At 40.7% G+C, this 18361-nt stretch overlaps 1 protein-coding gene across 6 annotated transcripts in view; it reads right to left on the bottom strand.

Annotated features, from left to right (window-relative positions):
• LOC104602158 (uncharacterized) overlaps positions 1-18136 on the bottom strand; it is a 29677-nt gene extending 11541 nt beyond the window's left edge. Inside the window, exons 1-4 of one of the 6 annotated variants that reach the window (XM_088901931.1) lie at positions 17900-18136; positions 9709-10057; positions 1208-1303; positions 352-1119 (exon numbers count right to left, since the gene is read on the bottom strand). In XM_088901931.1, coding sequence (XP_088758057.1) covers positions 352-1119; positions 1208-1303; positions 9709-9897 — 1053 coding nt within the window. In that variant the 5' untranslated portion in view covers positions 9898-10057; positions 17900-18136. The remainder of the gene's footprint in view (positions 1-351; positions 1120-1207; positions 1304-9708; positions 10058-17899) is intronic. The other 5 variants (XM_088901933.1, XM_088901932.1, XM_010265750.3 and 2 more) reach the window with 5 other exon arrangements.
• Positions 18137-18361: the final 225 nt, after the last annotated feature.

Genomic DNA, 18361 nt, shown 5'->3' with positions numbered 1-18361 from the left:
ATGCCATGGCTGATTCTTTGGCTAAACAAGGGGCTTCTCGGGTTTCTCTGTTTTGGGCTTCCTTATAATTGTATTCTTTAAAGAGTGGCTATGTTTTCATTTCTAAGGGGAGGTAACATCTTGTGCCTCCTCTTAGGGTGATTGTATACTTTATTTTCTTATTAATAAAATTACCATTCATTTATCAAAAAAAAAAAAAACAGAACATCAAAAGTGTATAGTCAGCATCCCCCCCCCCCCCCCCCCCCCGCAAGCTCTTAAGGAAAATTACATCAACCAAAAGGACACAATTGAGACAGAGCCTCAGAAAATAGTTCCAAAGGGCTTATAAAGGAGAGCAAACTTGCATACCTCATCTCCTCTTGAAGGAGTCAAATGACTAATTTTTGGACTTTCTCTTGATGGTATTAAAGCTTTCTGCCAATCTACTAAGCCACATTTTTGTGAGGATCCTTCATAATAACAGCTTATATCTAATGTGGAGTTGCACCATCTGTTCTCTGAAAATGTTTTCCCTTCAATCATAGACTGCATTGGTGCATCAATGCTATTAACAGCCCCTTTCTTTTTGGCTCTTCGACTGAAAGTAATTAGTGGGGAACTATATTTCTCTTTATGAAGTTCACCATTACACAGTAGAGGCTTATTGTTAGAACAGAAATTTTTGCTCTCTAAATCAACTACCTTCAGCATGGAGACACTTGGACACCCAAGGCTGCAATTCTTTTCAAGCATTGAATCTACACATACAGAAGTTATTTTGATTTCTGTTTCCATATCTACCACATTCGTATCTGAACTTACTTTGGTATATGCAGTCTTGTGAACAGATCCAGAAAACATGCTTGAACATGAACTCTTATCAATGTAATTAAAAGTACTTCCGGCGGATGTATCTTTCAGAAGGGATCCACTTGTTTTCTTCACAGAGGCATCCTCACCAGCGTTCCTTTTTGGAAGAACTTTATGAGAATGAAGGATGATTGGTCTTTCTCCAGATCCTTTGATACACTTCCTTTCTCTTTTTTTACCTGACACCAGGACCTCATGCTGCAGAATCTTTCCAGAGTTTTCTTGTTTAGCACAAGCAGAGCATAGCCATTTCTTATGAGCAATATGCTAAAAAAAAAAAAAAAAAAAAAAGAATGTACCGTCAGTTTTACATCTAAGCAAATGCTTTTATTCATTTTGTGCAAATTAAAAATACCTCAGTTGGGGGTTCATTGCATTGAAGATGATAATGCCGAAGGCAGATACCACAGTGCAGCAGGTTGCCACCATCATCAGAAGATTTGGTACAAAGCTGTTATGAGAATAGAAAGAATAAAAAAGTTGGTAATAAATCACAAGTAGCATTTGCAAATTAGTTCAGCCGCCCTACCAGGGGCACCCTTGTAATTATACATTAAATTAGAATCAATCCTAATAAAACATGATTAAGGGACTGGAGAGAGAAACACCAAGCTCTCTTCCTCCTTCCTTTTCTTCCTCTTCCATCCTCTTTCTCCTAAACTTCTTCTTTATTCTTTCTTTTATTTCTTCTCTAAATTCAGAATTATTGCTGGTTTATATTTCATGTTTTTTCTTATTTTCTCCTTCTCTTCTCTTCCTTTCTTCCTTTTCGTTGCACTTGCTACACTTATGTTCCTTTAGTAATATGTTGGGGTTTATGTTGATAGATAAAAAGATAATGTGCAAGATAAATATTGAAGGGAAGAGAAGAGAAAATATAAGACATTTCGTGTGGACAAAGGATCCCTTATTTTGTACTTCCTGACAGGACATCTTAAGCTCAAAGACTTTGATGAAGCTTATTTTTGGATTACATTTCTGGTTTATCCTTGATATTGTTGTATAAGATGCACGGGAATGATGTTTATTGTTTACAGTCTTACTCTTAGTGCGAGAGAAACTTCCCATTTTGTTCAAGTGTTCCATCAACACTCCATTTTCTTGTATTTCTCTCTTTTCTTTCAATCAATGAAATATTTAATGGAGGCATTTTCTTAGCCTTGAAAAAGAGGAATAGAGTTAAGGATAGAGATGAAGGTGGGAGAGAGAGAGAGAGAGAGACAAGAATAGATTTATGCAATAGTGGCTTTCCCACCAATTTCCATATAATACTAATAATGGCTTTATGCAATAGTATGCTTAAAATAAACCTAGAAGACAGCATAGCCATTGAATACCAAAATCCTCACATAGTAAGTGTTGAGATGCTACGGGGTACTTGTGTCATTGTTAATGTTGGTATTCAGATTCTTGAAGAAGAAGAAGAAGAATCGGGCGGCATACACAAACCATCCCATCAAAATAGTATTTATATTAGGGAAACATTAATACATGAGATGACAACTTTACCCCCCCCCCCCCCCCATTAGTAAGTAGTAATATAACTTAAAAATAAAAGAAAGGCTAGGCCCATTAACACTTAATAGCAGTACAGCCTAACAGAATAGAGAAGATATAACATGAATGGGCTGAAGCCCAGACTGTTAAATCCCACAACACTCCCCCTCAAGCTAAGCATAGATGTCCATCATGCCCAGCTTGCATACCAACCAAATCTGGTTTTGGCAAGACCCTTAGTGAAGACATCAAAAACTTGTTTCGTAGATGGCATATAAGGAATACATAGCTCCCCAAACACTATCCTTCCTCTCGCAAAGTGTCTATCAATCTCAATGTGTTTGGTCCTATCATGCTGGATAGGGTTATTAGCAATGTTTATTGCAGCTTGGTTATCACAATAGAGCTTCAAAGGGCCAAAAATAGTAATTCCCAATTCCTTTAGGAGTATCCTGAAACATAGTTTGTTTCTTGCTTCTCTAGGATACAAGATTTCCACCCACAAATGTGCAATATCCAATTGTAGACCTCCTATCCCCAGTTGATCCAGCCCAATCAGCACCAGTATAGGCTTCTACATTAAGTTTATCATGCTTCTTAAATAACAAACCTTTTCCTGGACATGTCTTCAAATACCTCAATATTTTTTCCATTGCCTTCATGTGTGAAACCCGAGGAGCATGCATAAAAGGAATAAAAACATGGACAGAATAAGCAATATCAGGTCTACTAATAGATAGATAGAGAATTTTACCCACAAGTTGTTGGTGTCTTTCCTTGTCTGGGTAAAGATCCTCATCCTTTTCCTGTAATCCATGGTTTTGCTCTATAGGGGTCTCAATAGGCCTACTCCCTAATTTTGTTGTGTCCTTTAGAAGGTCCAAGGAATACTTCCTTTGACAATTATAAATTCCTTCCCTAGACTTGGCCACCTCTACTCCTAGGAAGTAGTACCTTAAAGGTCCCAAGTCTTTTATCTCAAACTCTGAGGCCAAAAACTTCTTAAGCCTTTTGATCTCCTCTAAATCATTTCCTGTCACTACCATGTCATCCTCATATACAATCAATGTTGATCATTTCTCTTCACTTTTTCTTTAGAATAGTATGTGATCAACACTGCTTCAATGGTACCCCATAGTCTTCATTGGCTTGCACAATCATTCAAACCAGGCTCTAGGCGATTGCTTAAGTCCATATAGGGACCTCTTCAACCTACATACTTTCCCATTCATGTTATAACCCGGTGGAGAATCCATATAAACTTCCTCTTGAAGGTCTCTATTCAAAAATGCATTCTTGACATCCAACTGGTGCAATTCCCAACAATAATTTACTACTGGAGAAAGTAACACCTGTATGGTGTTCAACTTAGCAACTAGAGCAAAGGTCTTTATAGTCTATGCCCTCCTCTTGTGTGAATCTTTTTGCCACCAACATTGCTTTATATCTCTCTACTTATCCATCAGCCTTGTGTTTCATAGTGTACACCCATTTACATTCAATTGTGCTCTTTCCAACTAGTAGATCCACCACTTACTAAGTGCCAGCCTTTAGTAATGCTCTCATTTCTTCATTCAGTGCTTCCCTCCATTTAGGATTAGCAACTACCTCAGAGTACCTAGAAGGGGTGGAGATAGAATACAAGGCAGAAACAAAGGAATAATATGTCAAAGACAAATGAGAGTAAGAAACAAACTTATTTATAGGGTAAAGAGTACAAGACCGAGTAGGTTTCCGCAAAGCAATAGGAAGATTCAAATTAGAGTCAAAAGAAATAGGGATAGTACCTTGGTTGGCTTCAAAGGCATCTAACTAGTTGTAGTCATCAACTAATGGGCCTCTCTTCCTTTTCCTCAAACACACACCCATCTCCCTCTCAATAGTCTTGTCAACTTGTGTAGTAGGAGATACCTCATCATCTTGTGAAGTAGGAATAGTCTCATCATCTTGTGTAGTAGTAACAGAAATGGTAGAGCAAGGACCATCAGAACACTGTGGAACAGGAGGAGAGGATGGAAGAGGAGAAGAGGGAATAGGAGCAGAGACAAACGGATTAACATGATCGGAATTCTCTTCCACCCCACAAATCTCCCCTTGAAGAGGATTTCGGGAAGGTTCAAAAAATGTTTGTGACTCATAAAAGGTAACATCTTTGGCAACAAATTTCCTTCCTGTATATGGGTCAAAGCCTTGTATCCCTTTTGTGTGATGAATAACCCAAAAAGGTCCCCCGAATATCCCTCGGGTCCAACTTGGTTCTTTTTGGATCCTTAACATGAATGAAACAAACATAACCAAAACTTCTTGGGAACCTTGTGCTGGAGTAATAAAGCATGAGTTGTCTCCATAAGATGTCTTTTTCCTCTCTGCAACCCCATTCTATTGTGGGGTATAACTACAAGAGGATTGGTATAAAGTCCCTTTATCTTCAAAGAAGAAGTTCAAGGTATTCTTAAAATATTCAACTGCATTCTCCAACCTGAATTGTTTAACTTTCTTTCCAAACTAGGTTTCAACCATCTTTCAAAATATCAAGTTGTTCTAGGAACTTCCTCATGTTCTTGTTGGACAGTTTTGTATGCCCTTAACTTCAATCAGAATGATGTACTTTATGAGTTTGTTGTAAATGAATAAAAGTGCATATTTGATTCATGTTCCCTTGGTATGTTTCTGTGTAATACCCTTAAACTGGACACTTAATAAGACTCGTGTTAGTTTAGAATGTTCGCAGCCAGCGGGTCGGTCTGGGGAGACCTATCCTGATAAGGCTGACACTGTTGTGCCACCAAGTCGGTTGGGGTGGCTTGTCTCAGCTGCCAGGGTGAGACCTTAGGCACATACATTGTAGGATTAATTGAATCTTTGAACTGAACCAGATTTCCAATATTGCCCTGGACCTTGGAGATTAATGGGCAAAACTGGAAAGTTACACCCAACCCCTAGACTCGATTATGATACTGCATTGGGTGTCGGATTGGGCTGTCTTTGATGTACCAATCAGTGAGATCCTTAGCGGGGGTCAAAACCTGGGTATGTTGGGACAGTCTGAGAATTCATCTGAGTGGGTGATCATAGTGACAGGATCAGCCCCTTTGTCGAACAAAGGTAATGATCGGGGATGCACTCTCACTGATGGAAACCAAGACTGCCGGCAGCCGATTTCAATCGTTGAGATTTGTTTTGCAAAGTATATTTTATATGAGATATAAAAAATATATATATATGGTTTCTATAATGTTTGCAAAAAGTTTTAATTCCCGGTATCCATATAAGTAGAGAGTGCAACACTGTTCCTTGCAGCCGAGGGAGAGGTCCTCTCTTATCGAGCAGTGTATGATCATTATGGGCTGAGAGGTTAAGTGTAAGACCATTGAGGATAATACCTGATGGGCTAATCTTGCATCTACCCACAGTCCCTGGGTGTTATAAGGTGGCTTGGCCCAGGGACCACTTAGGGTAAGTGTTGGGCCCATAGAGCCCATTTGATGGGTTTCAGGGGGTGCACTGTCCATAACAATGTATTCGGCCAGGCCTTGTAACAAAGGTTGGGCCAAACCCATGTGGCTGATGTGTAGATCAATGCTTGGGTCCCACGCCATACAAGAAAGCCCAACTGGGCAGCAGTTAGGAAGGTTAAGTGAGCACATAAGCTTAATGGGCCTAAAGCCCATTTCGAACTGGACTTATTTAATAAGTTAAATATGGGTGAATTCTGAGATAGATCAGCAGATAGGATAGGGTCTTAACCCTATCCACTCAGAGAGTCCAGATCTGAATATGATTCAGATCTAGAAACCTCCTAATGAGATTAGGAGAAGGCTGATCTAATCTGCGGATAAGATAAGGGTTTATCCTTATCACCTGAAGAGAGGTCTGATCCAAATATGATTTGGATCAGCAGCTCCTAATTGGATTAGGAGCTGATCTTTTAGGGTTACAAAAGAAGGAGGGGGCAGCAGCCTTTAGAAGAATCACATAATCAGATCCTCTTCAGAGCTGAAATCAGAGAAGAAAGATTTCTGCAATCCCTGCAAAAGATCTTTCTTGCCCCCTCCTTCCTGCAGCCACCAGACATCCAGTTCGATCTCCAGTTGTGGGAGAAGTCAAGATTCGATCTTGACATCAGTTCTTTGAGAAAAAATTGATAGGAAGCTGTGCTCACGTGCCATCCTGTTGTTTCTTGCGAAGGACAGAATTCTTAGAGAAGAATACTACTGATTCTGCTCCATCCTGCACTGCGCCATCTTCAGTGGGAGCAGTCTTTGGATCCTTCCTTGGGTGTGAACACCTTCGTTGGGAGATACTTTTTCTCCGTATCAGGTATAATCCTCTCCTACTCCTTTTGGTTCAGATCTGGTTCAGTTTATGGTTCAAGATTGATCCTTGAAAATATGATTTTCTAAATAGGGAATGCGATTCCCAGTTGAAAGGGAGAGAAAAATTTGTGCAATTCGCCCCTTTATTCCGCAAGATTTGAGCGTCCATACGGTGGATCTCTCATCCCTTCAGTTCTTTCATAAGATAAACCCATGTACACCTTGAGAAATGATCAATGAAACTAATAAAATAGTGATAGTCATCCATAGAAACAATAGTTGAAGGACCTCACACATCAAAGTGAACTAAATCAAAAAAGGTAGTGGCATTACTGATAGAACTTGGATAGTTTACCTTACAATGTTTTGCCAACTGGCACACATCACAAAATAGACTTTCAACAGACACATTTTTAAATAACACTGGTAACAAAACGTTTAACAATGGAAAAGACATATGACCTAGTCTAGCATGCCAAGTGAAAAGGATTGTGCTTGGCTCCTTACTGTTACCACTAGTAGAGGCCTTCAAAGTAGAGCATGTATCATCATCAAGGTAGTAGGGGCCACCAGCTTCATGACCACTCCCAATCATTTATCGTTTGCCTCGTCATCCGAACCTAAAAACACAATGAGTGGGAAAAAAGTTACCAACACAATCTAGGTTTTTGTTTATTTTTGAGCAAAAAGTAAAACAATGGTGAAATCTAGAAGATGTAGGGAAGATTTGAAGAGGATTCCCTTTCCAAGTTGAATGTCTCCCTTTCCAGAAACAATGGAAAGAGAGCCATCAGCAATTTTTACCTTATCATGCCCAGACGAGAGATTGTAAGAAGTGAATAAAGAGGATGAATTCGTCATGTGCTCAGAAGCTCCCAAGTCAATAACCCAAGAGTTTAATGAAGAGGACTGGATAGCACTAAGGGCAGATGTTATACTTGTCTTTGCAAATGAGGATGAAGCAATGGATGATTGCTTCAACTGAACCATAACCTAGTTGAGGATATCTACCTCTTCAACTGTAAATTCTGGGAAGCTATTTGGTGAAGTGGAGGTTTGTCTCAAGTTATAAGATCCAGTACTATTATCCTTAAAAACACCTTCTGAAACATTTAGGTTGGCTACATAACCTGAGTTGTAGTTAGGACCTTTGTCCAGCTTCTTTTCCTTCCTCAAGGTTGCTGGTTTCAAGTGCGGATGGAGAATCCAGCAAGTATCCTTAGTATACTTCTCTCCCCCACAATGAACACTTCAAGTTCTTCTTATCCACCCCTTTTCGACCCTTAGAACTGCCGGAAACAAGAGCATACTGCTCAGTAGGTTAAAGAGGAACACCAATTCCCATTTCTTTCCTCCTGATCTCTTCATTCCTAATTAGATAAAACACATGATGCAGATCTGGAAGTTCATCTCTCCCTAATAATTTGTGCTCTAATTTTTTCATGAGGAGTCTAAACCGGCTAGGAACTTGAATATTCTTTCTTCAGCGTGTCATGCCTTTCTTTGTCTTTGGTGCTGGCCCACTCTCAAGGACTAAATGATGATCAAGTTCTTCTCACAAGCCTTCTAGTGTATAGAAAAATAAGTTGCAACAGTCATGTCCCCTTGAGTCAAATTAAATATGTCTTGATTCAGCTTGTAAATCCTTGCTATGTTCTTCTTTTGACCATAAGTGCTGTACAGCTTTTCCCAAATCTTATGGGCTGATGTATAGTGTTGAACAATCCTTGCAATTTTGGGAGTCATAGAAGTTAGCAACCATTACATCATAGTTGTATTTTCCCTAAACCAAGTCCTATAACTTGTTTCATCTTCCTTGGACTCCTTAATCTTCCCCATCAATGTAGCCTTGCAGTCCATGGCTCACTATGGGCCACCTTGCTGAAATAACCCATTCCCTATAATTGTATTCATCTAGTTTCACATTAGTAATCTGTACCATAGGATTTCCAAGATGAATAATATTGTCCACAGTCATGAAACCTCCAGATGAGTCTTCACTCGTGCTGGAAGACATCTTGAACTCACTCACACTGATATTTAATTAGTAGAACAGGTTAAACAGCACCTCCCTGGATTGATTCTTTGCTCAAACTCCAAAAACTTGGGCTAGAGTACATATGGATCTCTTGGACTAATTCTTCTTGCAGTCCAGCGGCTAGACCTATTAACTAGGTCTCTCTAGTAATCCATACGACTACTCCACAGCTTCTTGCCCTATCTAGGCATACCAGCAACTATTTTGGGCCTCCTTGGAGATTTTTCCAAGGAAAGAACCCTAGAAACAGCTTCAACTAACCACAACCAGAAGTAGAGTTCTTTCTTGTTGCTCCAACAATAAAAAAAAAACTTAAGAAGAAAGAGGAGGTGAAGAAGGTAGGTGAGCAGAATAAGAACAGGTTATTGCTCTGATACCATGTTTGTATTCACACTCTTGAAGGAAAGAGAAAAGAAAGAAGAAAAAGAAGAAGAAGAGAGTTAAAGAATAAGACAAAACATATAAACCAGTCCATCAAAATGGTATTTGTATTAGGGCAGTATTAATACATGAGATGACAAATTTACCCCCCCCCCCCATTAGTAAGTAGTAATGTAACTTAAAAATAAAAGAAGGCCCAGGCCCATTAACACCTAACAGTACACCCCAACAGAATAGAGAAGATATAACATAAATGGGCCGAAGCCCAGACTGTTAAGTCCCACGACAGTTAACATTTATGTAATCAGGAGTACTTAATGCACCCTATTACTAGAAAGCAGTGTTGTCAAACTTGTACCAGACCAGATGGTAGAACCAGTTCCACATAGATCAAAACAATTCACAATTAGTCATGTAGATTTTAAATTGATAGAGACAACCTTAATGTAAAAACTGCCTTCCAACAGTTTCTATAGCCATAGATAAAGTGATAAACTACAAACTCACACAAACATGATCATGCTACATTGTGTTGAAACAAAGTGCTTAAATCCATGATGACTGAACAGATTAACATGCATTCCTATCTGAAAAAAGTGTATGTTGAAAGTTTTATATGTTCACCTCTGCATCTCCTTTCTCATTTTCAGGCAAATGCTTTTTACTTGATTCAACATGCTGATTTATTCCTCCTGAGAAATTATCATTTTGGAAATTAGAGGTTGAACTTGAGCATTGAATTCCATGAGTAGGTACAGTTCTTGATAATGTCCGCTTTCGTACATATGTCTTAACCACTTTACTGTTTACCATTTCAGCCTTCAAGCATCCCTACACTCCCAAGTCCCAGTCCTGACACCCAGAAACATGTTTTAGCACAAGAGTGAACAAATGACATCTTAAACTTGATTCCAGAATTTCAGAGTAGCAGCTAAAGCAGAGTCTACATTTGACACAATCAACACATCCAAAACTGCAAAACCAGAGAAAGTTCTTTAAGAGTTAGAAATAGCTCCATCAAACAAGAAAAAGAAGTTAATAGCTCAAAAATATGTAGAGAAAGGATGCTACCAGCCCATCTTTTATTATGTAGTTACTTAGATGCAGGGGTAGAGTTATCTTTTTATCTTCTATCATGATTTTAATGATGTCACCCTAATATAAATAAGAAGGGTGCAACCAGCCCATCTTTTTGACCTCCAATCATTCAGTTCTGTCTCCCCTTGCTCCTTTTTATCACTGGATTATATGAGGTCAGAGCAGGATATCTGATCAATCTCACCTTTTCTATTTTCTTCTCTAATATTTATTCTTTTAGCTTCTGGGTACAAGAAACAGAATGAAGTTGATTTAAACCTTCATTCTTGCTGTTTCTTCCTTTTCCCTTTGGTCGTGGCATAAAGGAAATCATTTTGTCGTGAACAGTGACTTGTGATGGAACACTGAGATCATAGGAAGCTTTCCAGCATGCTTTCTCTGTGGATCCTGTGATCAATCTTCAGCAGAATGTGAACCACTGCAGGTAAGTATGCTGAATAGTTTTCTGGTGGTATGAGGAGTAGAATCACTCTGTTTAGAGGTGTTAGAAAGTGGTTTAGTCACTGCAAGAGTATAATCAGTTCTGTGGAGAGGGTAAGTCTGTTTATCACTTTTCTTGTTTATACAGTGGAGGAAAAGGAGTTTGACAATGACTGTTCTTACTTTCTGGGTAGTTGAACTCTACTCTTAATCTGTTCTTAGTTTTCCTTGTACCAACAGATCTGTTTTGGTGACAGTTTATCCCTTAGCTGTGGGTTTCCATTACTGCTAGGGGTTGTTTTGCTCTCTTTATTGAAGTATACTATATCCTATCGATGGCTACTAAAGATTCAGTAGCATTGGGGGTCACTACTTCGTCCATGGTTGGTAACAACATGGACAGCATGACTTTCTCCATTGCTATTGTTACATTTTATCCCTAGACCACTACCATGTAGTTAGGTAGGGACAATCAATCCGTAGTGACGGGAATCTAGGAATGAATGGGGATCCCTATCAATAAAAAAATGAAGAATATAGAATGCTGTCCCTATCTCTAAAGAGGGCCCAGTCTGTTTTGATTCCTTTTTGGGAGATCTTCGGATTATCTAGAATGGTCCAAGAGTGCTAAGTTGCTTGTTACTGCTGGGATAAGGCTGGTTACCTCATTGGAAAGGCTAAGTAGCCCAAAGAAGGCACTACAAAGAACGAGCAGTGGGATCAGGGAAACAGTTTAATAATGTTCTGGCTCCTAACCTCCATGCAGTGGGATCAGAGAAGAAAGGACCACTCTCAAAGAAGAACACATCCATAGAAACATAGTATTTTCTAGAAATGGGATCAAAACACTAGTAACCCTTTTGAGAAGAAGGATAGCCCAAGAACACACAGGGAATAGTACGAGGATCAAGCTTACCACGAGTAGAAGATAAGTCTTAAACAAAACAGCGACAACCAAACACACGGATAGGGATAGAAAACAAGGGAGCTTTGGGGAACAAAAGCTGATGAGGGGCCTTGTACCCTAACAAGCGAGATGGCATACAATTGATAAGGTAGAACATAATGCAGCATCCAACCAAAAGCGTTTTGGAACATTCATGTGTATGAGGAGTCCACGAGCAACTTCCAAGAGATAACAGTTCTTTCTTTCTGCAACACCATTATGTTGTGGTGTTCTGGCACAAGAACTGCAATGAATGGACCCACAAGAAGCAAAAAACTTCATGAGATCATGATGAAAGTACTCTTTAGCATTGTCGGATTGAAAATTTTGGATTTCCGTCTAAAATTGAATGAATATCATGCATTGGAAATCTTGAACAATTTTTGGCACCTCATCTCTAGACAGCATGGGATACACCCATGTGTATTTGGTGTAATCATCAATAAGTGTAATAAAGTATCAATGGTCAGTCTCAGATGGCAAGGTAACAGGGCCCCAAACATCAAAATAAACAATATATAAACAAAAATCAGATCTATTATTTCTTGAAGCAAAATGATTTTTACAATGTTTGCTCAACTAACAAGTTTGACATGTGAACTCAAACACTAACACTGACTTGAATAACTCTGGAAACAAAAACCTTAGTGACTCAAAAGATAAATGACACAACCTACTATGCCATAAATAAATTTGACTATTATTTGAATGACGCTTAGACTTAACAACTGCAAGGCTAGCTTTGTTCTCCAGCATGTAGAGACCATCCACCATACAACCTCTACCAATCATCTTCCTTGAGGCCAAATCCTAAATCACACAAGAAGAAGGAAAGAAGGTTACTAAACAGTTTAACGAATTTGTAATACTACTAACAAAAAATAAGTTTATAAGCATTTTTGGAACATGTAAGACCTTAGGAAGGGTAAGTCCAAAAGGAAGGGAGATGGTTCCTTGACCAGATATGGTAGAAAAAGAACCATCAGCTAGTCTCACCTTGTCCCTTCTAGATAATAGTTGATAGGATTGAAAGCAATTTGACTTACCAGTCATATGGTTCAAGGCTCCAGAATCTATTATCCAAAGGGAGTCTAAGGGTTGAGAGGACACATGGAAGCAGTGGCAAAATTACCATTACCTGATGTAGATGCAAAGGAAGTCGAAGGGGGTGGAGAAGAATCCAATTGGCGGATTTCCCTACCATACATCTCCAAATGGTCACGGAAAGAATTAATGATGTCTTCCCTGGGATCAGTCACGGAAGGGCAGTCCTGGCTCAAGGTAGTAATAGATGGTTGAGACTCCTCAGAGGCCAAGTTTGCTGCATTCAACTTCTTCTGACCTTGCTGTCCTGGTTTCTTATTTTGATTTGATTTTTTACTCAACTCTTGGGCCCACTTTGGCTTCCCATGAAGTTCCCAACATGTATCCCAAGTATGTCTAGACTTCTGACAATGATTGCACCATAACTTATCCTTGTCATCAACTTTCTTTTGGAAGTCACTCTTCTTAAAGGAATTACCACCTCCTGTAACTACACTCCCTTTAGCAGCTATGGCAATCTGCTCCCCCTCAGAATTATTCATCATATTCTCTCAGCTCTCTTCTGACTGTACTAGGGCATACACACTGATGGGAGGTCTTTATTTCCCAATATCTGAACCCTAATAGACTCATATGTAGGGTTCAGCCCCAAGAGGAAGACAAAAACCCGTTGCTGGGAAACCAGAGACTTGTAGGCCTTAGCATCTGCATCACATTTCTACTTTTCTAGTCTATGTTCTGATAATGGTATAGTTCTTTCCAAATTGAGGTTAAGTCTAAATAGTAAACAGAGAGATTCCTCTCCCCCTGCTTACAAGTTGAGGCTGCAGCTTGCAACTGATAGATTTTGGCATAATACCATTGTTCTGAATAAGTGGATTTAGCATGCTCCCAAATCTCATGAGCTATTTCTGCCCACATGAAGATCTTCCTTACTTGTGGCAACATAGACAATAATAGACATGACATCACCATACTATTTTCCTAGTCCCACCTATCATGTTCTACATCCCCAGACTTCGATTCTTTAACTTTACCATTAATATAACCCACTTTCCCCTTGCGGGTATGTAAATCTTATTTCCCCTTGACCATTCTAGATAATTGAGACCATCAAAAGGGATCACAGCCATGGGAAAACTCATGTCAAATCTTCCATTCAGTCCACTTTGACTGGAAGACACACCAACATACCAGAATCCTTAGAAGACATAGTACTTGTTCTCAGTTAAGTCACAGTTCAGTCAAGGTTTGTGTTCTTAGTTCAGCCACAGTTCAGTCACAATTCTGTGCTTGTTCTCACCCTACCAGCCTACTGAACCAGTTCCAGAGACAAAACAAATCAATTCCAGGTCTGAACAGTCCCTACAAGTAACACTTTACCAGATTTTGGCCACCCGACTACTGCAGTCTTTAACAAATAAGTAGAAAAACTGCTGTCACAGCAGTTCCAGTTCATTCAGACCTGAACAGCCCATCTTTCTGGGCACAAAACAGGATCACTCTATCCACACAAGCTGAGAAATCACCCTTTCACAACAGCCACAGGTCATTAGACCTACATAACCCACTTATCTGGGTACAAAAGGATCATTCAATCCATAGAAATTGAGAGAAAATAGGGAAAAACATCCTTACAGCATTTAGTCTCCCTTCCCTAGGTGTTTTCTTGGCCCACGACCAAGAGGGAAAGGGAAGAATTGCACAGATCTTTTCAGGTCAACCCAATGTACTCTTCCTTAGTTCGATCCACAAGAAACAGAGAAAACCAGAAAAACTGAGAAAAAAACTTGGTCAAACTGCTTCTAATCCCAAATCTGCCACTCTGATACCATGTTTTCTTGGTAAGTAAAAAAAAATCAGTAGTGATGCAACCGTTTCTGGTCACGTATCAATTTTTTTCGTGATGTGTCAATTTATTGGCTAAGTACCTCGTCATCTCGTTTGCTCCCATGTGGTCGGTGACTCAGAGGCTGAAGTGGAGCTCCCTGGTGGCGAGCTGCCTGGAGGTGAGCTACCTTGATGAGCTGCCTGGAGGTGAGCCACCTTGATGAGCTGCCTGGAGGTGAGCTACCTTGATGGGCTACCTGGCGGTGAGCTACCTTGATGAGCTGCCTGGTGGTGAGCTACCTTGAGGAGCTGCCTGGAGGTGAGCTACCTTGATGAGCTGCCTGGAGGTGAGCTACCTTGATGAGCTGCCTGGTGGGTAGCTACCTTGATGTCGAGCTCCCTAGTGTAGTGCAACCCGGCTGCTCCCCACATGAGATGATCTGGCTACCAGCAACGACGGGAACTGAACTGGCTACTCCCTGCTGGCGATGATATGCTCATCTTTGTAGACGGCAGGAGCTGAGGGACCTGCAAGAACTGAATCAGAGAACTCGGGGGTGTTTACCCGGCAAGGTCACTTCGATGGCTAAGTTAGCACTTTGATAGTAGAGAGCTTGAAGATGATTATGAGAATGAGAGAGCTAGAGAGCAGGGGTTACCATCCTTTCATCCTCCTCCCCTCTTTGCCCCTGGGGGGTGAGGTCTTTATATACTGGAGTCCTCGTGGGTTAGGTGGAGCAGTTCCTGAATTCCCGTTGTGATGGGACCTGCTTTCGTGTTAGGTGGGGATAAAGCCACCAACTGGTAAGGTTGCCCATTTCCGCCTGACTCGGGGAGTGGGTGAGCTAATATAGTTGTTACAAGTCACAATCCCGTAAAATGAGGGGTACGGTGGTGAGCTCCTCGAGGTTGTCAGGTTGGCGCCTGTGTCAAGCCGCCAGGTCAGTGCCTGGGCCAGGCCGCCAGCTCGTGCCAGGGCCAGGTCGCGCCAGGGCCAGGCTTCCATCTCATGCCAAGGCCAGGTCGCGCCAGGGCCAAGCTACCAGTTCACGCCTGTGCCAGGCCGCGCCTGTGCCAGGCTGCCTAGTGGGACACCATCAACTTAGCAAAGGCAAGTTGTTGTTCGGGTGTCACCTAGTTGTTCTGAGGTGCCAGGCTACAAGAGGGTGAGCTGCCTATGGCGAGCTACTTGTGGCGAGCTGCCTGTGGCAAACTGCCTATGGCGAGCTCGAGCTGTCTAGCTGTCAAGAGGCTGCACTTAATTGGTATGATGTGCCAGGTGTCACAAGATCATTGGAGGGCCAAATCCGCCCTCATCAAGTAGGAAGTAAGAACAAAGAGAAGAGAGAAGAGAGGAGGAAGAAGAGAGAAAGAGATTTGGAGTCAAAAACCATGGCTGGTGGGGCCAGCTTCTGTTATTTATATTAGGGTGACCAGAACTATTAAAAATGTGCCCGTGGCACTAAGCTCCAGAATTTTAACAGTTTTAACAGGACCCATGTCGTCCTTATAGCTATAATCACTAGTTCATACATATTATTTTTAATAGCTGGAATCTGACCATCAACCTCAACATTGGCCTGGTCATCCCATTCTCCATGCTCGTCTTGTCCTTCCCAGTCCTCATCCATTGCTTCCTTGTCATCACCATCTTCTCCTTCAAGGCCATCTTCACCGTTGCCTTTAATAGTATCTTCATTTATGATGTTCTTACCTTTTCCCATTCGCGTACAACAGATCCTTATTAGGCTTCGGGTTCATGTTAGATCCCTCCATGCCAGTGGTGGTCTCAGCATTGGGATCAGTTTTTCCATCCTTCAAGCTATGCCCTTTTTTAACCCATCGCAAAACCCTGGTTCTCATCACAAGTAGAAATAATCATTGCATGTCCTGGGTTGAGAAATCAGGCTTGCATGGTTCCTCGAGCTCTGGCTTGCCTATTAGATCTTAACTGGGTCTAGTTTGTAGATTTACTGGGCCCATAATTCCTTCTGTTATTCAAATCACCGCCATAGGGGGTTCCCCCATTTGTAAGCTTCATATTGAATGACTTTCTTTTCCTGTTAAAAGATAAAGAGACAACTATTCTCCATAATCCACACCCCCCAAAAGCTAAAGAGACTATACTCCACGATCAACACCCAAAAATGATAGCCAACCAAATTAAGTAGACCATTCAGGTGGGTTCCAAGATCTGAAAAGTCCCTTGCTGATAGCTTAGCAAGAACCTCTCTACCTTGGGCTCACAGTCTGGGTTAACTGTATTCACGTAGTCTCTGGTATTGTTGTCTGTATTCTCAATTGCTGGATATGGTGTGGAAATAGACCTCTCAAAGAGAGATTTCCAATCCTGTTTCAGAGATATTCTCACAGGGTCAAGGGTTAGGAGATTGGAGCCCCGTTTTTAGAAGGAATCTAAATGACTGGGAAATTGAACAATGGTTGGAGCTGATGCAATTTCTGAGTGCTATCAGGGTGGACAGATCAAGAAACGACAAAAGAGTTTGTGTTTAATCTGGCTCTTTGACAGTAAAGTCTTTCTACAACAGACTTTGTTTTGAAGATGGGGTTAGCTTTCCTGTGAATAAAGTTTGAAAATCAGCAGCTCCACTCAAAGTCGCCTTTTTCACATGGATAGCATCACTGGGGAAATGTTTGACCTCTGAAAACCTGGCAAGAGAGGAAGATTGATGGAGCCTAGCAAGCGTATAATCTGGCTTCACACAGATTATTCAAGAATACTCCTTACAACTCTCTCTCTTTTTTTTTTTTGACAGCAGCAATCTTTTTCTATCTAGCTGACTAGAAGGTTATGGGATGTATATGTTTTTCTTTGTTTCCTGCTCTGTGCCTTATTGTGCAGGTCTTCGTAATTATGTTTTTCTTTACCTTTTCTCAAAAATAAAAAAGAAAAAAGAAAAGATATGGCCCCCTTCTCCTTTTCATTTGAAGGGATAAGGAGTTATGCTCATATTTCCTTCAATTCATTTAATGTTGTTTCTGATCCAAAACAAGTATTCCGTACCCGAAAACCAATGAAGGCCCATCACCCGAGCCGATACAATTTCATGATCTCAAATAAATCCATACAATCAACAATCAAGGTTTGCAGTAATGTCCAACATGTACAGAATTACTATTGATCCTAAGAAGAATATATGAAAATATGATCTCCAATTAGGCTTATCATGTGCATCCGAGAGATGTTGAGAAAATTCAAAAACTTACTCTACTTATAACCACCTAGAATGCCTAGCAGATCAATCACAGTCCAAGAAACCACCTTTCCAGACATTCCCAACGAAACGAAATTAAAAAAAAAAAAAAAGAAATATAAAATACAAAACTTGCACATGTAATCTCACCGTAAAAAGAAAACATGAAACTGGCATTTTCAGCCGGTTAGGAACTAGGAAAAGAAAAGAACCACATCATATTTTGGTGTGATAAACAGAAATAAGAGAAGGAAATGCGTACCAGATTCCGGACGCCGGAGAATTGACGAAGAACAGATTCTCCGACCTCAGCTAGTTGGAAAATGTCAAAATTCAAACCAGAAGTACGAGCAAGAGAGAGACGGGAGAAAAACAAGCCGTTTGGCATCTCTGTTGGTTTAACCGTCTAAGTAAGCATTTTGTGGGTGTGTAAGAGAACCGCGAACGTTTCATTAATTGAAGACGAATTTGTATTGTAGGTGCTTGCTGCTACACGACCTCGTTGAACCTTCACACGTGGCGCAATATGCACATTTGGATTGGTATTCCAACCTGATTGACCAATCAGGTTTGGGAGGGATGACGGACCCTATTAAAGGGCGAGATACCGTTCTCGTGGCACATAGGGATGGACATTTTCTCCATCCCGTGACCCGACACGGGGATGGAGGACAAATTTTACCCCTGACATGGATCGAGGACCAAGATGGGGTTAATTTCAGGA

This window comes from Nelumbo nucifera, chromosome 3 (genome assembly GCF_055504915.1).
Source record: "Nelumbo nucifera cultivar China Antique chromosome 3, China Antique-T2T, whole genome shotgun sequence".
In the NCBI taxonomy this organism is placed as follows: Eukaryota; Viridiplantae; Streptophyta; class Magnoliopsida; order Proteales; family Nelumbonaceae; genus Nelumbo; species Nelumbo nucifera.
Note: the sequence above shows the minus strand (reverse complement) of the source record. Positions and strands in the feature narration are given on the sequence as shown.